The sequence below is a fragment of the Salvelinus fontinalis genome, unplaced genomic scaffold, assembly GCF_029448725.1.
Source record: "Salvelinus fontinalis isolate EN_2023a unplaced genomic scaffold, ASM2944872v1 scaffold_0959, whole genome shotgun sequence".
NCBI lineage: Eukaryota > Metazoa > Chordata > Actinopteri > Salmoniformes > Salmonidae > Salvelinus > Salvelinus fontinalis.
Genome location: NW_026601168.1, coordinates 13,187 through 36,410, shown reverse-complemented (window position 1 = coordinate 36,410; position 23,224 = coordinate 13,187). Strand labels below are relative to the sequence as shown.

Here is a 23,224-nt window from a genome sequence, read left to right as displayed (position 1 = left end):
GTGTCTCTCTGGAAGGAGATGGCCGCGTGGCTGGTCTCAGATGAAGGTGAAGAAGCCGGATGTGGAGGTCCTGTGCTGGCGTGGTTACACGTGGTCTGCGGTTTTGAGGTTTTTGTGCATATGGAACATTTCTGAGATATTTTTTTTCTGCTCATGAAACATGAGACCAACACTTTACATTGTTGCGTTTTTATTTTTGTTCAGTGCAGTTGACATTGGTCATGTTTTGTCCTTCATTTCTGCTTCTCTAGCGGAGCGAGGACGCTTAGGGAACGGGGAGATTTTTTGTGCAAAATGTCCAAATGACATCAATTGGACCGGTTTTAAGGAAGTAGGAAAAAAAATCCAACATTCTGGTAGTATATCAGTTCGTCTTGGATGCACATTATGTGGTAAAAATTCTATACTGTCAGCTTTTATTTTGCTGAAAGAAATTGCATGTTTAGGCTTCACAACAGGTCCCTAAACGTGCATTCTGACAGTAGTCTCTCAAGATGCTGACAGAAAGAAAATCATATTTCTCCACTTCTGTTCGCGAGACAAAATGAACATTTTACTCCAAGAAACAGTTCAGGAGTCAATTATATAATAGGCTCCAACTGAAGCCTACAGTCAACGGCCAGACTTCAGCTACTATTCCAACTCGGCTACTGTTCCCATCTGAACTTGAAATCATGCCGTCTCTGACACACACGTTATCCCACATCTCTGGCTCAAGGAGCAAGAGAACACTTACTGGGTTTCAGGGGAAGAACATGATGTCATGTTCAGTAACTCGTCCTCAACATTACTTTTGGTTTTCTGTGATTGTCTATTAATGGGGTCAGGAGTGTTTCCTGAAGCTGTGTCCTCCTGAACAGGTAAAACTCCTGTCCCTACTCCTGTTCCCTACCTTGAGGGTGAGGCCAGGTTTCCTGAGGGAGTATTTCATTGGTCGATCCTTCAGTATATCATGCAGCTTCCCTGGGTCGGCCCCGCCCATGTGGCAGCTGAACTGTGGGACTCGAACGCGGCTGCAGTTTGGCGCGGGAGTGTGTCCTGTGTCAGGCAGCACCTTCCTCAGCCAGCGGTAGTACTGAGACTGGGCTCCCTGCAGCTGCTCCCTCTGCAGACGCTCTCCTGGGGGAGGGAACACAGGTAGGAGCATATTATAATGAATGTTTCACAATGCCGTGCCCTACTGAACACTGAATACTACTGAAAACTGAATACTACTGAACACCGAGCCCTATTGAATACTGTATCCTTCTGAACACTGTAACCTACTGAACGGTGTATCCTACTGAATGCTGTGTCCTATTGAACAGTGTATTCTACTGAATAGTAACAGGGCTGAAGGTGTGTTACCTGCCAGGTGTATAGTAACAGGGCTGAAGGTGTGTTACCTGCCAGGTGTATAGTAACAGGGCTGAAGGTGTGTTACCTGCCAGGTGTATAGTAACAGGGCTGAAGGTGTGTTACCTGCCAGGTGTATAGTAACAGGGCTGAAGGTGTGTTACCTGCCAGGTGAATAGTAACAGGGCTGAAGGTGTGTTACCTGCCAGGTGTATAGTAACAGGGCTGAAGGTGTGTTACCTGCCAGGTGTATAGTAACAGGGCTGAAGGTGTGTTACCTGCCAGGTGTATAGTAACAGGGCTGAAGGTGTGTTACCTGCCAGGTGTATAGTAACAGGGCTGGAGGTGTCTTACCTGCCAGGTGTATAGTAACAGGGCTGAAGGTGTGTTACCTGCCAGGTGTATAGTAACAGGGATGAAGGGGTGTTACCTGCCAGGTGTATAGTAACAGGGCTGAAGGGGTGTTACCTGCCAGGTGTATAGTAACAGGGCTGAAGGTATGTTACCTGCCAGGTGTATAGTAACAGGGCTGAAGGTATGTTACCTGCCAGGTGTATAGTAACAGGGCTGAAGGTATGTTACCTGCCAGGTGTAGGGTAACAGGGCTGAATGTGTGTTACCTGCCAGGTGTATAGTAACAGCGCTGAAGGTGTTTTACCTGCCAGGTGTATAGTAACAGGGCTGAAGGTGTGTTACCTGCCAGGTGTATAGTAACAGGGCTGAAGGTGTGTTACCTGCCAGGTGTATAGTAACAGGGCTGAAGGTGTGTTACCTGCCAGGTGTATAGTAACAGGGCTGAAGGTGTGTTACCTGCCAGGTGTATAGTAACAGGGCTGAAGGTGTGTTACCTGCCAGGTGTATAGTAACAGGGCTGAAGGTGTGTTACCTGCCAGGTGAATAGTAACAGGGCTGAAGGTGTGTTACCTGCCAGGTGTATAGTAACAGGGCTGAAGGTGTGTTACCTGCCAGGTGTATAGTAACAGGGCTGAAGGTGTGTTACCTGCCAGGTGTATAGTAACAGGGCTGAAGGTGTGTTACCTGCCAGGTGTATAGTAACAGGGCTGGAGGTGTCTTACCTGCCAGGTGTATAGTAACAGGGCTGAAGGTGTGTTACCTGCCAGGTGTATAGTAACAGGGATGAAGGGGTGTTACCTGCCAGGTGTATAGTAACAGGGCTGAAGGTATGTTACCTGCCAGGTGTATAGTAACAGGGCTGAAGGTATGTTACCTGCCAGGTGTATAGTAACAGGGCTGAAGGTATGTTACCTGCCAGGTGCATAGTAACAGGGCTGAAGGTGTGTTACCTGCCAGGTGTATAGTAACATAGTGTATAGTGTATAGTAACAGGGCTGAAGGTGTGTAGTTATGAAGGTTCGCTGAGGTTCGCTAGCCAGGTATTCTCGCCCTAACGTAAAGTAACGTAACGTAGTCAACCCTGCTAGCTAGCCAGCTAGCCACCGATTAGCAGCACTGTAGAAACGATTACATTACAACGGAACGACTTGACTTGTGTAGTGTTAGCTAGCTACATAGTTTTCTTTGCTATCTTTGTATCTAAGATAATTGTGTAGCTTTGAGTAATTATCGGTTAGCTAGCCAGCTATTTTTCGCCTGCCGCGCTGCCGTCCTCCTACCTAGCCAACACTGCTAGCTAGCCAACTTCTACCGAATAGCAGCACTGTAGAAACTTACATTACAACGGAACGACTTGATTAGCGTAGTGTTAGCTAGTTGTCTTTGCTGTCCTTGTATCCATGATAATTGTGTAGTTTAGAGAAATTTAGTGAAATTGTCGAGGTTACCTAGCCAGCTTCACTTTCAACAACGTAGCCACTGCTAGCCAGGCTACTTCACCAGCCAGCAGTACTATATCATTTTAGTCAATAAGATCTTGTATTTTATTTTTATTTTTGCAACGTAAGCTTAACTTTCTGAACATTCGAGACGTGTGGCCCACTTGTCATTCTAATCTCCTTTGCATTAGCGTAGCCTCTTCTGTAGCCTGTCAACCATGTGTCTGTCTATCCCTGTTCTCTCCTCTCTGCACAGACCATACAAACGCTTCACACCGCGTGGCCGCGCCCACCCTAACCTGGTGGTCCCAGCCCGCACGACCCACGTGGAGTTCCAGGTCTCCGGTAGCCTCTGGAACTGCCGATCTGCGGCCAACAAGGCAGAGCTCATCTCAGCCTATGCGTCCCTCCAGTCCCTCGACTTCCTGGCACTGACGGAAACATGGCTCACCACAGATAACACTGCTACTCCTACTGCTCTCTCTTCGTCTGCCCACGTGTTCTCGCACACCCCGAGACCTTCTGGTCAGCGGGGTGGTGGCACCGGGATCCTCATCTCTCCCAAGTGGTCATTCTCTCTTTCTCCCCTTACCCATCTGTCTATCGCCTCCTTTGAATTCCATGCTGTCACAGTTACCAGCCCTTTCAAGCTTAACATCCTTATCATTTATCGCCCTCCAGGTTCCCTTGGAGAGTTCATCAATGAGCTTGATGCCTTGATAAGCTCCTTTCCTGAGGACGGCTCACCTCTCACAGTTCTGGGTGACTTTAACCTCCCCATGTCTACCTTCGACTCATTCCTCTCTGCCTCCTTCTTTCCACTCCTCTCCTCTTTTGACCTCACCCTCTCACCTTCCCCCCCTACTCACAAGGCAGGCAATACGCTTGACCTCATCTTTACTAGATGCTGTTCTTCCACTAACCTCATTGCAACTCCCCTCCAAGTCTCCGACCACTACCTTGTATCCTTTTCCCTCTCGCTCTCATCCAACACTTCCCACACTGCCCCTACTCGGATGGTATCGCGCCGTCCCAACCTCCGCTCTCTCTCCCCCGCTACTCTCTCCTCTTCCATCCTATCATCTCTTCCCTCTGCCCAAACCTTCTCCAACCTATCTCCTGATTCTGCCTCCTCAACCCTCCTCTCCTCCCTTTCTGCATCCTTTGACTCTCTATGTCCCCTATCCTCCAGGCCGGCTCGGTCCTCCCCTCCCGCTCCGTGGCTCGACGACTCATTGCGAGCTCACAGAACAGGGCTCCGGGCAGCCGAGCGGAAATGGAGGAAAACTCGCCTCCCCGCGGACCTGGCATCCTTTCACTCCCTCCTCTCTACATTTTCCTCTTCTGTCTCTGCTGCTAAAGCCACTTTCTACCACTCTAAATTCCAAGCATCTGCCTCTAACCCTAGGAAGCTCTTTGCCACCTTCTCCTCCCTCCTGAATCCTCCTCCCCCTCCCCCCCCCTCCTCCCTCTCTGCAGACGACTTCGTCAACCATTTTGAAAAGAAGGTCGACGACATCCGATCCTCGTTTGCTAAGTCAAACGACACCGCTGGTTCTGCTCACACTGCCCAACCCTGTGCTTTGACCTCTTTCTCCCCTCTCTCTCCAGATGAAATCTCGCGTCTTGTGACGGCCGGCCGCCCAACAACCTGCCCGCTTGACCCTATCCCCTCCTCTCTTCTCCAGACCATTTCCGGAGACCTTCTACCTTACCTCACCTCGCTCATCAACTCATCCTTGACCGCTGGCTACGTCCCTTCCGTCTTCAAGAGAGCGAGAGTTGCACCCCTTCTGAAAAAACCTACACTCGATCCCTCCGATGTCAACAACTACAGACCAGTATCCCTTCTTTCTTTTCTCTCCAAAACTCTTGAACGTGCCGTCCTTGGCCAGCTCTCCTGCTATCTCTCTCAGAATGACCTTCTTGATCCAAATCAGTCAGGTTTCAAGACTAGTCATTCAACTGAGACTGCTCTTCTCTGTATCACGGAGGCGCTCCGCACTGCTAAAGCTAACTCTCTCTCCTCTGCTCTCATCCTTCTAGACCTATCGGCTGCCTTCGATACTGTGAACCATCAGATCCTCCTCTCCACCCTCTCCGAGTTGGGCATCTCCGGCGCGGCCCACGCTTGGATTGCGTCCTACCTGACAGGTCGCTCCTACCAGGTGGCGTGGCGAGAATCTGTCTCCTCACCACGCGCTCTCACCACTGGTGTCCCCCAGGGCTCTGTTCTAGGCCCTCTCCTATTCTCGCTATACACCAAGTCACTTGGCTCTGTCATAACCTCACATGGTCTCTCCTATCATTGCTATGCAGACGACACACAATTAATCTTCTCCTTTCCCCCTTCTGATGACCAGGTGGCGAATCGCATCTCTGCATGTCTGGCAGACATATCAGTGTGGATGACGGATCACCACCTCAAGCTGAACCTCGGCAAGACGGAGCTGCTCTTCCTCCCGGGGAAGGACTGTCCGTTCCATGATCTCGCCATCACGGTTGACAACTCCATTGTGTCCTCCTCCCAGAGCGCTAAGAACCTTGGCGTGATCCTGGACAACACCCTGTCGTTCTCCACCAACATCAAGGCGGTGGCCCGTTCCTGTAGGTTCATGCTCTACAACATCCGCAGAGTACGACCCTGCCTCACACAGGTAACGGCGCAGGTCCTAATCCAGGCACTTGTCATCTCCCGTCTGGATTACTGCAACTCGCTGTTGGCTGGGCTCCCTGCCTGTGCCATTAAACCCCTACAACTCATCCAGAACGCCGCAGCCCGTCTGGTGTTCAACCTTCCCAAGTTCTCTCACGTCACCCCGCTCCTCCGCTCTCTCCACTGGCTTCCAGTTGAAGCTCGCATCCGCTACAAGACCATGGTGCTTGCCTACGGAGCTGTGAGGGGAACGGCACCTCAGTACCTTCAGGCTCTGATCAGGCCCTACACCCAAACAAGGGCACTGCGTTCATCCACCTCTGGCCTGCTCGCCTCCCTACCACTGAGGAAGTACAGTTCCCGCTCAGCCCAGTCAAAACTGTTCGCTGCTCTGGCACCCCAATGGTGGAACAAACTCCCTCACGACGCCAGGACAGCGGAGTCAATCACCACCTTCCGGAGACACCTGAAACCCCACCTCTTCAAGGAATACCTAGGATAGGATAAAGCAATCCTTCTGCCCCCCCCCCCCTTAAAAGATCTAGATGCACTATTGTAAAGTGGCTGTTCCACTGGATGTCATAAGGTGAATGCACCAATTTGTAAGTCGCTCTGGATAAGAGCGTCTGCTAAATGACTTAAATGTAAATGTAAATGTGTGTTACCTGCCAGGTGTATAGTAACAGGGCTGAAGGTATGTTACCTGCCAGGTGTCTAGTAACAGGGCTGAAGGTGTGTTACCTGCCAGGTGTATAGTAACAGGGCTGAAGGTGTGTTACCTGCCAGGTGTATAGTAACAGGGCTGAAGGTATGTTACCTGCCAGGTGTATAGTAACAGGGCTGAAGGTGTGTTACCTGCCAGGTGTCTAGTAACAGGGCTGAAGGTATGTTACCTGCCAGGTGTATAGTAACAGGGCTGAAGGTGTGTTACCTGCCAGGTGTATAGTAACAGGGCTGAAGGTGTGTTACCTGCCAGGTGTATAGTAACAGGGCTGAAGGTGTGTTACCTGCCAGGTGTATAGTAACAGGGCTGAAGGTGTGTTACCTGCCAGGTGTATAGTAACAGGGCTGGAGGTGTGTTACCTGCCAGGTGTATAGTAACAGGGCTGAAGGTGTGTTACCTGCCAGGTGTATAGTAACAGGGATGAAGGTGTGTTACCTGCCAGGTGTATAGTAACAGGGCTGAAGGTGTGTTACCTGCCAGGTGTATAGTAACAGGGCTGAAGGTGTGTTACCTGCCAGGTGTATAGTAACAGGGCTGAAGGTGTGTTACCTGCCAGGTGTATAGTAACAGGGCTGAAGGGGTGTTACCTGCCAGGTGTATAGTAACAGGGCTGAAGGTGTGTTACCTGCCAGGTGTATAGTAACAGGGCTGAAGGTGTGTTACCTGCCAGGTGTATAGTAACAGGGCTGAAGGTGTGTTACCTACCAGGTGTATAGTAACAGGGCTGAAGGTATGTTACCTGCCAGGTGTATAGTAACAGGGCTGAAGGTGTGTTACCTGCCAGGTGTATAGTAACAGGGCTGAGGGTGTGTTACCTGCCAGGTGTATAGTAACAGGGCTGAAGGTGTGTTACCTGCCAGGTGTATAGTAACAGGGCTGAAGGGGTGTTACCTGCCAGGTGTATAGTAACAGGGCTGAAGGTGTGTTACCTGCCAGGTGTATAGTAACAGGGGGGACAGGACTCAAGACTGGTGGGGGTGTGATGTAGAGCTCCATGTCGTTGTAGCGGTGTCGCCAGGGTCGGATGTCTCTCTGAGGCAGTGTGGGTCTCTGGGTGTTGCCATGGAGCACATTCTCTCTCCAAGGCTATGGAGGTAGAGACATTACGCATTAAGATGCCACACATAGCTGTTTTAAATACATTACAAACCCTAACCCTATAGAGATATACATCACTAACCCTATAGAGATATACATCACTAACCCTATAGAGATATACATCACTAACCCTATAGAGATATACACCACTAACCATAACCCTATAGAGATATACACCACTAACCCTATAGAGATATACATCACTAACCCTATAGAGATATACATCACTAACCCTATAGAGGTATACGTCACTATTCCTATTGAGTTATACATCACTAACCCTATTGAGTTATACATCACTAACCCTATAGAGATATACACCACTAACCATATAGAGATATACACCACTAACCATAACCCTATAGAGATATACATCACTAACCATAACCCTATAGAGTTATACATCACTAACCCTATTGAGTTATACATCACTAACCCTATAGAGATATACACCACTAACCCTATAGAGATATACACCACTAACCATAACCCTATAGAGATATACATCACTAACCATAACCCTATAGAGATATACATCACTAACCCTATATAGATATACATCACTAACCATAACCCTATAGAGATATACATCACTAACCCTATAGAGATATACATCACTAACCATAACCCTATAGAGATATACATCACTAACCCTATAGAGATATACATCACTAACCCCATAGAGATATACATCACTAACCCTATAGAGATATACACCACTAACCTTATAGAGATATACACCACTAACCCTATAGAGATATACATCACTAACCCTATAGAGATAGACATCACTAACCCTATAGAGATATAAACGACTAACCCTATAGAGATATACACCACTAACCCTATAGAGATATACACCACTAACCATATAGAGATATACATCACTAACCCTATAGAGATATACACCACTAACCCTATAGAGATATACATCACTAACCATAACCCTATAGAGATATACATCACTAACCCTATAGAGATATACATCACTAACCCTATAGAGATATACACCACTAACCCTATAGAGATATACATCACTAACCCTATAGAGATATACATCACTAACCCTAGAGATATAAACGACTAACCCTATAGAGATATACATCACTAACCCTATAGAGATATACACCACTAACCCTATAGAGATATACACCACTAACCCTATAGAGATATACATCACTAACCCTATAGAGATATACACCACTAACCCTATAGAGATATACATCACTAACCCTATAGAGATATACATCACTAACCCTAGAGATATAAACGACTAACCCTATAGAGATATACATCACTAACCCTATAGAGATATACACCACTAACCCTATAGAGATATACACCACTAACCCTATAGAGATATACATCACTAACCATAACCCTATAGAGATATACATCACTAACCCTATAGAGATATACACCACTAACCCTATAGAGATATACATCACTAACCCTATAGAGATATACACCACTAACCCTATATAGATATACATCACTAACCATAACCCTATAGAGATAGACATCACTAACCCTATAGAGATATAAACGACTAACCCTATAGAGATATACACCACTAACCCTATAGAGATATACACCACTAACCATATAGAGATATACATCACTAACCCTATAGAGATATACACCACTAAACCTATAGAGATATACATCACTAACCATAACCCTATAGAGATATACATCACTAACCCTATAGAGATATACATCACTAACCCTATAGAGATATACACCACTAACCCTATAGAGATATACATCACTAACCCTATAGAGATATACATCACTAACCCTAGAGATATAAACGACTAACCCTATAGAGATATACATCACTAACCCTATAGAGATATACACCACTAACCCTATAGAGATATACACCACTAACCCTATAGAGATATACATCACTAACCATAACCCTATAGAGATATACATCACTAACCCTATAGAGATATACATCACTAACCCTATAGAGATATACACCACTAACCCTATAGAGATATACACCACTAACCCTATAGAGATATACACCACTAACCCTATAGAGATATACATCACTAACCCTATAGAGAAAGACATCACTAACCCTATAGAGGTATACATCACTAACCCTATAGAGATATACATCACTAACCCTATAGAGATATACATCACTAACCCTATAGAGATATACATCACTAACCCTATAGAGATATACATCACTAACCATAACCCTATAGAGATATACATCACTAACCCTATAGAGATATACATCACTAACCATAACCCTATAGAGATATACATCACTAACCCTTTAGAGATATACATCACTAACCCTATAGAGGTATACATCACTAACCCTATAGAGATATACATCACTAACCCTATAGAGATATACATCACTAACCCTATAGAGTTATACATCACTAACCATAACCTTATAGAGTTATACATCACTAACCCTATTGAGTTATACATCACTAACCATAACCTTATAGAGTTATACATCACTAACCCTATAGAGATATACATCACTAACCCTATAGAGATATACACCACTAACCCTATAGAGATATACATCACTAACCCTATAGAGATATACATCACTAACCCTATAGAGATATACATCACTAACCCTATAGAGATATACACCACTAACCCTATAGAGATATACATCACTAACCCTATAGAGATATACATCACTAACCCTATAGAGATATACATCACTAACCCTATAGAGATATACATCACTAACCCTATAGAGATATACATCACTAACCCTATAGAGTTATACATCACTAACCCTATTGAGTTATACATCACTAACCATAACCCTATAGAGATATACATCACTAACCCTATAGAGATATACATCACTAGCCCTATAGAGATATACATCACTAACCCTATAGAGATATACATCACTAACCCTATAGAGATATACATCACTAACCATAACCCTATAGAGATATACATCACTAACCCTATAGAGATATACATCACTAACCCTATAGAGATATACATCACTAACCCTATAGAGATATACATCACTAACCCTATAGAGATATACATCACTAACCCTATAGAGATATACACCACTAACCCTATAGAGATATACACCACTAACCCTATAGAGTTATACATCACTAACCCTATAGAGATATACATCACTAACCCTATAGAGATATACATCACTAACCCTATAGAGATATACACCACTAACCCTATAGAGTTATACATCACTAACCCTATAGAGATATACATCACTAACCCTATAGAGTTATACATCACTAACCATAACCCTATAGAGATATACATCACTAACCCTATATAGATATACATCACTAACCCTATAGAGATATACACCACTAACCCTATAGAGATATACATCACTAACCCTATAGAGATATACATCACTAACCATAACCCTATAGAGATATACATCACTAACCCTATAGAGATATACACCACTAACCCTATAGAGATATACAAGGTGTGGAATACAGTTCAGGGCTTCCTTGGTACATCTATCTCATCATGCCCATCTAGTGTGGAGGTTGGTACATCTATCTCATCATACCCATCTAGTGTGGAGGTTGGTACATCTATCTCATCATACCCATCTAGTGTGGAGGTTGGTACATCTATCTCATCATACCCATCTAGTGTGGAGGTTGGTACATCTATCTCATCATACCCATCTAGTGTGGAGGTTGGTACATCTATCTCATCATGCCCATCTAGTGTAGAGGTTGGTACATCTATCTCATCATGCCCATCTAGTGTGGAGGTTGGTACATCTATCTCATCATGCCCATCTAGTGTGGAGGTTGGTACATCTATCTCATCATGCCCATCTAGTGTGGAGGTTGGTACATCTATCTCATCATGCCCATCTAGTGTGGAGGTTGGTACATCTATCTCATCATGCCCATCTAGTGTGGAGGTTGGTACATCTATCTCATCATGCCCATCTAGTGTGGAGGTTGGTACATCTATCTCATCATGCCCATCTAGTGTAGAGGTTGGTACGTCTATCTCATCATGCCCATCTAGTGTAGAGGTTGGTACGTCTATCTCATCATGCCCATCTAGTGTGGAGGTTGGTACATCTATCTCATCATGCCCATCTAGTGTGGAGGTTGGTACATCTATCTCATCATGCCCATCTAGTGTGGAGGTTGGTACATCTATCTCATCATGCCCATCTAGTGTGGAGGTTGGTACATCTATCTCATCATACCCATCTAGTGTGGAGGTTGGTACATCTATCTCATCATACCCATCTAGTGTGGAGGTTGGTACATCTATCTCATCATACCCATCTAGTGTGGAGGTTGGTACATCTATCTCATCATACCCATCTAGTGTGGAGGTTGGTACATCTATCTCATCATGCCCATCTAGTGTGGAGGTTGGTACATCTATCTCATCATGCCCATCTAGTGTAGAGGTTGGTACATCTATCTCATCATGCCCATCTAGTGTGGAGGTTGGTACATCTATCTCATCAATGACTTCAAACCTATTGAAGTCATTACCTGATGGTAAATCTACAGGTGTTAAACCTATTGAAGTCATTACCTGTGCTGCTCCCTAGATTGCAGTTCCACTGAGATACATATTTAATTGGTCACTGGAAAAGGGGACGTTTGCAAATGTATGGAAGCCTGCTAAACTGTATCCAATCCAGAAAGACAGCAAAGAACCCATTACTCCTGACAATAGTCGACCAAGTAGTCTACTCCCTACACTCAGTAAGATATTGGAGGGTATTGTGAGTAGACAAATATGGGAGTACATGGAAAAGAATGATCTGATTACAGCCAATTAGCATGCTTATCACAAAAACATTCCACTACCACTGCATTGGTTGACATGACTGACCAGTGACTCAATGCGATGGATAATGGCACGTTTGTGGGTGTACTATTTTTAGATTTCAGTGCAGCATTTGATTTAGTGGATCATGAAATAATTTTGACAAAATTAATGCATTAGGGTTTTAAGGAGGTAGGATTGAATTGGGTACAGTCATATCTAACTGACAAGAAACAGTCCACTTATATCAATGGTACATTTTCTTCCTCTCATGTTTTAAACATTGGAATACCGCAGGGCAGCTGCCTTGGGCCACTTCTTTATTTAACCTCTCTGGGATATTCGGGACGGTAGCGTCCCACCTCGCCAACAGCCAGTGAAATTGCAGGGCGCCAAATTCAAAACAACAGAAATCCCATGAGTAAAATTCCTCAAACATACACGTTTTTACACCATTTTAAAGATAAACTTGTTGTTAATCCAGCCACAGTGTCCGATTTCAAAAAGGCTTTACGACGAAAGCACACCAAACGATTATGTTAGGTCAGCACCTAGTCACAGAAAAACACAGCCATTTTTCCAGCCAAAGAGAGGAGTCACAAAAAGCAGAAATAGAGATAAAATGAGTCACTAACCTTTGATGATCTTCATCAGATGGCACTCATAGGACTTCATGTTACACAATACATGTATGTTTTGTTCGATAAAGTTCATATTTATATCCAAAAATCCCAGTTTACATTGGCGCGTTATGTTCAGTAATGTTTTGCTTCCAAAACATCAGGTAATTTTGCAAAGAGCCACATCAATTTACAGAAATACTCATAATAAACATTGCTAAAAGATACAAGTGTTATGCATGGAATTTTAGATCCACTTCTCCTTAATGCAACCGCTGTGTCAGATTTCAAAAAAGCTTTACGGAAAAAGCACACCATGCAATAATCTGAGTACGGCGCTCAGACACAAAAACAAGCCATACAGATACCCGCCATGTTGTGGAGTCAATAGAAGTCAGAAATAGCAAATATAAATATTCACTTACCTTTGATGATCTTCATCAGAATGCACTCCCAGGAATCCCAGTTCCACAATAAAAGTTTGTTTTGTTCGATAAAATCCACCATTTATGTCCATTATGACCTCCTTTTTGTTTGCGCGTTTAGTACACAAATCCAAACTCAGGAGGCGCGGGCAAGTCCAGGCGAAAGTTCAGACAAAAAGTAATACTACAGTTCGTAGAAACATGTCAAACGAAGTATAGAATCAATCTTTAGGATGTTTTTATCATAAATCTTCAATAATGTTTCAAACAGAGAATTCCATTGTCTGTAGAAATGCAGATTTCTCCTCTCTAGGGAGTTGTTGTTGGTTTCTTCCTAGGTTTTGGCCTTTCTAGGGAGGTTTCCCTCATAGCCTGGTTCCTCTCTAGGTTTCTTCCGCGGTTTTGGCCTTTCTAGGGAGTTTTTCCTAGCCACCGTGCTTCTACACCTGCATTGCTTGCTGTTTGGGGTTTTAGACTGGGTTTCTGTACAGCACTTTGAGATATCAGCTGATGTACGAAGGGCTATATAAATACATTTGATTTGATTTGATTTGACTCTAACCCGGAAGCTTAAAATAAATCCTGCTATGCCCTGCAACGAACCATCAAACAGGCAAAGCGTCAATACAAGGCTAAGATTGAATCATACTACACCAGCTCCGACGCTTGTCTTATGTGGCAGGGCTTGCAAACTATTACAGATTACAAAGGGACGCACAGCCACGAGCTGCCCAGTGACACGAGCCTACCTGACGAGCTAAATAACTTCTATGCTCGCTTCGAGGCAAGCAATACTGAGGCACGCATGAGAGCATCAGCTGTTCCAGACGACTGTGTGATCATGCTCTCCGTAGCCGATGTGAGTAAGACCTTTAAACAGGTCAACATACTGCGGAGCCGGACAGATTACCAGGACGTATGCTCCGGGCATGTGCTGACCAACTGGCAGGTGTCTTCACTGACATTTTCAACATGTCCCTGTCTGAGTCTGTAATACCAACATGTTTCAAGCAGACCACCATAGTCCCTGTGCCCAAGAACACAAAGGCAACCTGCCTAAATGACTACAGACCCGTAGCACTCACATCCATAGCAATGAAGTGCTTTGAAAGGCTGGTCATAGCTCACATCAACACCATTATCCCAGAAACCCGAGACCCACTCCAATTTGCATACCGCCCAAACAGATCCACGGATGATGCAGTCTCTATTGCACTCCACACTGCCCTTTCCCACCTGGACAGAAGGACCACCTATGTGAGAATACTATTAATTGACTACAGCTCAGCGTTCAACACCATAGTACTCTCAAAGCTCATCACTAACCTAAGGACCCTGGGACTAAACACCTCCCTCTGCAACTGGATCCTGAACTTCCTGACGGACCGCCCCCAGGTGGTGAGGGTAGGCAACAACACATCTACCGCGCTGATCCTCAACACTGGAGCTCCCCAAGGGTGCTCAGCCCCCTCCTGTACTCCCTGTTCACACATGACTGCATGGCCAGGCATAACTCCAACACCATCATTAAGTTAGCAGACAACACAACAGTGGTAGGCCTGATCACCAACAACGACGAGACAGCCTAAAGGGAGGAGGTCAGAGATCTGGCCGGGTGGTGCCAGAATAACAAACTATCCCTCAACGTGATCAAGACTAAGGAGATGATTGTGGACTACAGGAAAAGGAGGACAGAGCACGCCCCCATTCTCATCGACGGGGCTGCAGTGGAGCAGGTTGAGAGCTTCAAGTTCCTTGGTGTCCACATCAACAACAAACTAGAATTGTCCAAACACACCATGACAGTCATGAAGAGGGTACGACAAAACCTATTCCCCCTCAGGAAACTTAAAAGATTTGGCATGGGTCCTGACATCCTCAAAAGGTTCTACAGCTGCAACATCGAGAGCATCCTGACTGGTTGCATCTCTGCCTGGTACGGCAATTGCTCTGCCTCTGACCGCAAGGCACTACAGAGGGTAGTACGTACGGCCCAGTACATCACTGGGGCTAAGCTGCCTGCCATCCAGGACCTCTACACCAGGTGGTGTCAGAGGAAGGCCCTAAAAATGGTCAAAGACCCCAGCCACCCCAGTCATAGACTGTTCTCTCTACTACCGCATGGCAAGCGGTATCGGAGTGCCAAGTCTAGGACAAAAAGGCTTCTCAACAGTTTTTACCCCCAAGCCATACCCCCCAACCCTCCCAACCCCTCTTTTTACGCTGCTGCTACTCTCTGTTTATCATATATGCATAGTCACTTTAACTATACATTCATGTACATACTACCTCAATTGGGCTGACCAACCAGTGCTCCCGCACATTGACTAACCGGGCTATCAGCATTGTGTCCCACCCACCACCCGCCAACCCTTCTTTTACGCTACTGCTACTCTGTTCATCATATATGCATAGTCACTTTAACCATATCTACATGTACATACTACCTCAATCAGCCTGACTAACCGGTGTCTGTATGTAGCCTCGCTACTGTATATAGCCTCCCTACTTTTATATAGCCTGTAATTTTTACTGTTGTTTTATTTCTTTACCTACCTATTGTTCACCTAATACCTTTTTTGCACATTTGGTTAGAGCTTGTAAGTAAACATTTCACTGTAAGGTCTACACCTGTTGTATTCAGCGCACGTGACAAATAAACTTTGATTTGATTCTAGGGAGTTTTTCCTAGCCACCTTGATTCTTCACCTGCATTGCTTGCTGTTTGGGGGTTTTAGGCTGGGTTTCTGTACAGCACTTTGTGACATCAGCTGATGTAAGAAGGGCTTTATAAATACATTTGATTGATTGATTGAATAAGTTGTTTTCAGTTGCAGAACATACTGGTGATGGTGAAGCCTGGGTTGTGAATGTGCCTTAATGAATATGACCCTTCTGTAACCAGGCCTCTAACCCCTGGGCTATCTATGATATCACCTTCCTGAGCTCGTCACTGCGGGCCTCATCCGGGTGTCTGGGGTGTTCGTTGGCCTCGGTGGAACTCCTGAAGCCTGGGTAGAGGAAGCCATCGGGGGTCCTCCAGGCTGCCCTCCTCTGGGCCTCCCTCGCCTTCCGCTCAGCCTCTACCTCCTGGGGGTCGACTGTAGCGCTGTGGTACTGCTGGTTGTAGGTCCACCTCTGCCCTAAAGACTGCATAGGGAGAGGAAGCGAGTATATTTAGCCCTTCTTGGTGACAATGGAAGTACACCGATCAAAAATATAAACACAACATGCAACAATTTAAAAGTTTTTACTGAATTACAGTTCATATAAGAAATTCAGGGTTTTAAAATACATTCATTAGGCCCTAATCTATGGATTTCACATGACTGGGAATACAGATATGCATCTGTTGGTCACAGATACCTTTTAAAAAAAGGTAGGGGTGTGGATCAGAAAACCAGTCAGTATCTGGTGTGACCATCATTTGCCTCATTCAGTGTGACACATCTCCTTTGCATAATGTTGATCCGGCTGTTGAACATGCTTAATGGGTGACATGTCTGGTGAGTACGCAGGCCATGGAAGAACTGGGACATTTTCAGCTTCAAGGAATTGGGTACAGATCTTTGAAACATGGGGCAGTGCATTATCATGCTGAAACATGAGGTGATGGAGGCGAATGAAGGGCACGACAACGGGCCTCAGGATCTCGTCACGGTGCATTCAAATTGCCATGGATAAAATGCAATTGTGTCCGTAGCTTATGTCTGCTCATACCATAACCCCACTGGGGCACTCGGTTCACAACGCTGACATCAGCAAATCGCTTGCCCACACAACACCATACAGTGCTTATCTTGTTTTGTATCGTTCAATGTTCTTCGTCATTAAACTCACTAACTGCACTTGCTTCCTGACTCCCTGTCTCTACCTTACTGAAATAAGCTTTTTGTGTGTATGGAACAATTCTGGGATCTTTTATTTCAGCTCATGAAACATGGGACCAACACTTTACATGTTGCATTTATATCTTTGTTCAGTTTAGATTTGAGAAATATTTATTTTGGGTGCATGCTTTCTTCAGTGTTTCTCTGACTGGGGAGAGGAATACACCATGTAGCAGAGGTAGTTCAGTGAACCATATTCCTGTGAGTCACCTTGAACTGAACACTAACAAACTAATCACTAATCAAATGATGCAAAACTCGTCATGCCGGCTGTATTTACACATGCTTGAAGGGCAAAAAGCTCAGATACACATGAAAGCCAATTACCCCGGGAATCAATAGATTGTTATATTGTTTTTTGTGCATCTCTGAGCAATCAAAATGGGTGAATGTTCCTTTAATTCAGCAGGCAAACATGGTATTGTGTCATGTTACCTGTGTCATCTCCCCATGCAGCATCTCTCTAACCTACTTTGTCATGTTACCTGTAATGTTATCTCTATAATGGTACATGTAATGTTATCTCTATAATGTTACCTGTAATGCTATCTCTCCAATGTTACCTGTAATGTTATCTCTCTAATGTTACCTGTAATGGTATCTCTCTAATGTTACATCTCTGTAATGTACCATGTACTGGTATCTCTATAATGTTACCTGTAATGTTATCTCTCTATAATGTTACCTGTAATGTCATCTATAATGTTATCTCTCTATAATGGTATCTCTAATGTTATCTCTCTATAATGTGACCTGTAATGTCATCTATAATGTTATCTCTCTATAATGTTACCTGTAATGTTGTCTCTCTATAATGTTACCTGTAATGTTGTCTCTCTATAATGTTATCTCTAATGTTATCTCTCTATACTGGTACCTGTAATGTTGTCTCTCTATAATGTTACCTGTAATGTTATATCTAATGTTATCTCTCTATAATGTACCCTGTATCACATCCTGCTCCATACCTGTGTAGAATCAATCTACCCTGTATCCCATCCTGCTCCATCCCTGTGTAGAATCAATCTACCCTGTATCCCATCCTGCTCCATCCCTGTGTAGAATCAATCTACCCTGTACCCCATCCTGCTCCATACCTGTGTAGAATCAATCTACTCTGTACCACATCCTGCTCCATACCTGTATTGTGGTCTGAATGCTGTGTTCTTTGTCATCCAGTGGAGCCAGCAGTACTGCAGGTCTGGCCCTCTGCAGCTGAAGACTGGCCTGCTGCACTTCCTCAATGTTGGCCTGAGAATACATACGGATGGGTTGAATCAGAGTTACTGCAATGAAATGGTGTTTGTTTCAAAAAACATTGAATCAAATCACATTTTATTGGACACACATGTGTTTAGCAGGTGTAGCGAAATGCTCCTAGGCCACTTTATTCATTTAGCCTGGTCCTATATCTGTTTGTACTGTCCATTAGCCTGGTCCTATATCTGTTTGTACTGTCCATTAGCCTGGTCCTATATCTGTTTGTACTGTCCATTAGCCTGGTCCTATATCTGTTTGTACTGTCCATTAGCCTGGTCTCATATCTGTTTGTACTGTCCATTAGTCTGGTCCTATATCTGTTTGTACTGTCCATTAGCCTGGTCCTATATCTGTTTGTACTGTCCATTAGTCTGGTCTTATATCTGTTTGTACTGTCCATTAGCCTGGTCTTATATCTGTTTGTACTGTCCATTAGCCTGGTCCTATATCTGTTTGTACTGTCCATTAGCCTGGTCCTATATCTGTTTGTACTGTCCATTAGCCTGGTCTCAGAGCAAAACATATTAGTTAGGTGTTACACCTGTGCTGGCCCAGGTGCTATTTAACAGTGGCTGGCCCAGGTGCTATTTAACAGTGGCTGGCCCAGGTGCTATTTAACAGTGGCTGGCCCAGGTGCTATTTAACAGTGGCTGACCCAGGTGCTATTTAACAGTGGCTGGCCCAGGTGCTATTTAAGAGTGGCTGGCCCAGGTGCTATTTAAGAGTGGCTGGCCCAGGTGCTATTTAACAGTGGCTGGCCCAGGTGATATTTAAGAGTGGCTGGCCCAGGTGATATTTAAGAGTGGCTGGCCCAGGTGATATTTAAGAGTGGCTGGCCCAGTGCTCCAGTTGTCTTGAGAGATATGGAGGGTTAACATCTTTAGTTTGCGCTCTCTATTTTGATTTCTAGACAATAAATTCTTTATCTGATCTTCCATGTTTCCTCTTTGCTCCACTTTTTGGTTTGATTCCTGTCTAAGTTTGTAGTGGGTTTTTCTTTTGTTTGCCTCTTACTGGGTGCTCATGGTGGGTGTCTTTTAGGTTCCAGTTGTTGTTGCTAGTCAACTTTCAGTGGACTCCCCCATGAGTGTCTTTCAGTGGACTCCCCCATGAGTGTCTTTCAGTGGACTCCCCCATGAGTGTCTTTCAGTGGACTCCCCCATGAGTGTCTTTCAGTGGACTCCCCCATGAGTGTCTTTCAGTGGACTCCCCCATGAGTGTCTTTCAGTGGACTCCCCCATGAGTGTCTTTCAGTGGACTCCCCCATGAGTGTCTTCAGTCGACTCCCCCATGAGTGTCTTCAGTCGACTTCCCCATGAGTGTCTTTCAGTGGACTCCCCCATGAGTGTCTTCAGTCAACTCCCCCATGAGTGTCTTCAGTGGACTCCCCCATGAGTGTCTTTCAGTGGACTCCCCCATGAGTGTCTTTCAGTGGACTCCCCCATGAGTGTCTTTCAGTGGACTCCCCCATGAGTGTCTTTCAGTGGACTCCCCCATGAGTGTCTTTCAGTGGACTCCCCCATGAGTGTCTTTCAGTGGACTCCCCCATGAGTGTCGTCAGTGGACTCCCCCATGAGTGTCTTTCAGTGGACTCCCCCATGAGTGTCTTTCAGTGGACTCCCCCATGAGTGTCTTTTTGGGTTTGGTCAGTGACTCTGCAGAACTTTTTTTTTTGGATCCGCCAGTTTGTCATTACTGCCGTGAGAAATTGTCTCTCGGTGTCCTACGTTGAGATAAAAAGCCTTCTTGTGGGAACACTCCAGCCCACAAAGTCTCTGGTCTATCTCCTTAACAAGATGTTGGATCAGATATGTACGAACCCTTTGTTTCAGATGGGTTCGTGTCTCTGCAGAGGGGAGATGCTGGTAAGCAGCCAGAGAAGATACTGTGAGACATGGGGGACAGGCCAGTCCTTCATGTTGGAGGGTGTTTTGTCTAACACTTCAGCAACTGGTTACAGTGTGTCAGTGGAGATGCATGGAAGTTCCTTTGTAGTAAGTAGAACGCCAGTCTGATCTTTTTCCTGGTTTCTTCTTGTATTTGTGAGAGATACTGACGCGTTGAGCTGTCTGTTTGAACAGCTTATTTTATTTAAACTGCGTTGTTGGTTAAAGGCTTCTAAGTAAAAGCATTTCAATGTACACCTGTTGTATTCGGCGCATGTGACAAATACAATTTGATTTGATTTGCAACGGCACACCTGTCTATATAAAGGTCCCACAGTTGACAGTGCATGTCAGAGCAAAAACCAAGCCAAGGAATTGTCCTTAGAGCTCCGAGACAGGATTGTGTCGAGGAACAGATCTGGGGAAGGGTACCAAAACATTTCTGCAGCATTGAAGGTCCCCAAGAACACCATGGCCTTTATCATTCTTAAATGGAAGAGGTTTGGGACCACCAAGACTCTTGCTAGAGTTGGCTGCCCTCCCAAACTGAGCAATCGGGGGAGGAGGGCCTTGGTCAGGGAGGTGACCAAGAACCCGATGGTCACTCTGACAGAGCTCCACAGTTCCTCTGTGGAGATGGGAGAACCTTCCAGAAGAACAACCATCTCTGCAGCACTCCACCAATCAAGCCTTTATGGTAGAGTTGCCAGACAGAAGCCACTCCTCAGGAATAGGCACATGACAGCCCGCTTGGAGTTTGACAAAAGGCACCTATAGGAGTCTCAGACCATGAGAAACAAGATTCTCTGATCTGAAGAAACCAAGATTGAACTCTTTGGCCTGAATGCCAAGCGTCACGTCTAGAGAAAAGCTGGCACCATCCCTACGGTGAAGCATGGTGGTGGCAGCGCCATGCTGTGGGGATGTTTTAGGGACAGGGAGACTAGTCAGGATCGAGGCAAAGATGAACAGAGCAAAGTACAGAGTGATCCTTGATGAAAACCAGCTCCAGAGCGCTCAGGATCTCAGACTGGGGCAGTGAAGCAGGTGATGGTAGCATCATGCTGTGGGGATGTTTTTCTGGGGCGAAGGTTCACCTTCTAACTGGACAACGACCCTAAGCACAGCCAAGACAATGCAGGAGCCCAGACTTGAACCCGATCGAACATCTCTGGAGAGACCTGAAAACAGCTGTGCAGCGACGCTCCCCATCCAACCTGACAGAGCTCGAGAGGATCTGCAGAGAAGAACTGGAGAAACTCCCCAAATACAGATGTGCCAAGCTTGTAAAATAATACCCAAGAAGACTCGAGGCTGTAATCACTGCCAAATGTCCTACAACAAAGTAAAGGGTCTGAATACTTATGTAAATGTGATATTTCCTTTTAACTTTTTCTTTTTTTACTGTTTTTGCTTTGTCATTATGCGATATTGTATGTAGATTGATGAGGGGGCATAACATAGCATAACATAACATAATATAGCATAACATAATATAGCATAACATAACATAATATAATATAGCATAAGCATAGCATAATATTGCATAATAGAATATAAAATAGCATAATATAGCATAGCAAAATATAGCATAACATATCGATTAGCATAGCATAATATAGCATAACATAATATTGATTAGCATAGCATAATATAGCATAACATAACAAAAATAGAATAACATAACAGAGCGTAATATAGCATTACATTATTATATATTATATAAAATTGCATAGCATAACATAGTATAGCATAAACAGGCATAGCGTAACATAACACAAGACAGCACAACCTGTATAAAATCTTTGGTGAGTTTGTTCATCTGCTGGTTGGTGAGGTATTGTTTCCGCTGTAAGTAGGGAGCATTGTGTGTATCCACGTGGCATTGTGTGTTCTCCGAGCCATGGTGTGACAACACATCAGCCTCTGCTGCACCACTACCCAGCAGCCTCTGCTGCCACCTCCCAGGGTGCACCACTCCAAACTCCTTGGTCATGGAGAGGACCATCTCAGCCGACGGGAACAGATTGTTCTGGACAACGTCCCTCATCTTCCTCAGCTGGACCAGCAGGCTCAACCTGAAGAATCATATACAACCTGAAGAATCATATACAACCTGAAGAATCATATACAACCTGAAGAATCATATACAACCATAACACATACTACCAGCAGGCTCAACCTGAAGAATCATATACAACCTGAAGAATCATATACAACCTGAAGAATCATATACAACCATAACACATACTACCAGCAGGCTCAACCTGAAGAATCATATACAACCTGAAGAATCATATACAACCATAACACACACTATCAGCAGGCTCAACCTGAAGAATCATATACAACCTGAAGAATCATATACAACCATAACACATACTATCAGCAGGCTCAACCTGAAGAATCATATACAACCATAACACATACTATCAGCAGGCTAAACCTGAAGAATCATATACAACCTGAAGAATCATATACAACCATAACACATACTATCAGCAGGCTCAACCTGAAGAATCATATACAACCTGAAGAATCATATACAACCATAACACATACTATCAGCAGGCTCAACCTGAAGAATCATATACAACCATAACACATACTATCAGCAGGCTAAACCTGAAGAATCATATACAACCTGAAGAATCATATACACCCATAACACATACTATCAGCAGGCTCAACCTGAAGAATCATATACAACCTGAAGAATCATATACAACCA

General features: G+C 44.6%; 1 protein-coding gene across 1 annotated transcript in view; it reads right to left on the bottom strand.

Moving 5' to 3' along the window:
- Positions 1 to 22,633, bottom strand: part of LOC129847939 (uncharacterized) — a 57,897-nt gene extending 35,264 nt beyond the window's left edge. Inside the window, exons 1-5 of the mRNA XM_055915522.1 lie at positions 22,286 to 22,633; positions 18,488 to 18,598; positions 16,395 to 16,607; positions 7,438 to 7,594; positions 893 to 1,119 (exon numbers count right to left, since the gene is read on the bottom strand). Of these exons, the coding sequence (XP_055771497.1) occupies positions 893 to 1,119; positions 7,438 to 7,594; positions 16,395 to 16,607; positions 18,488 to 18,598; positions 22,286 to 22,543 (966 nt within the window). The 5' untranslated portion in view covers positions 22,544 to 22,633. The remainder of the gene's footprint in view (positions 1 to 892; positions 1,120 to 7,437; positions 7,595 to 16,394; positions 16,608 to 18,487; positions 18,599 to 22,285) is intronic.
- Between the last annotated feature and the right edge of the window lie 591 nt (positions 22,634 to 23,224).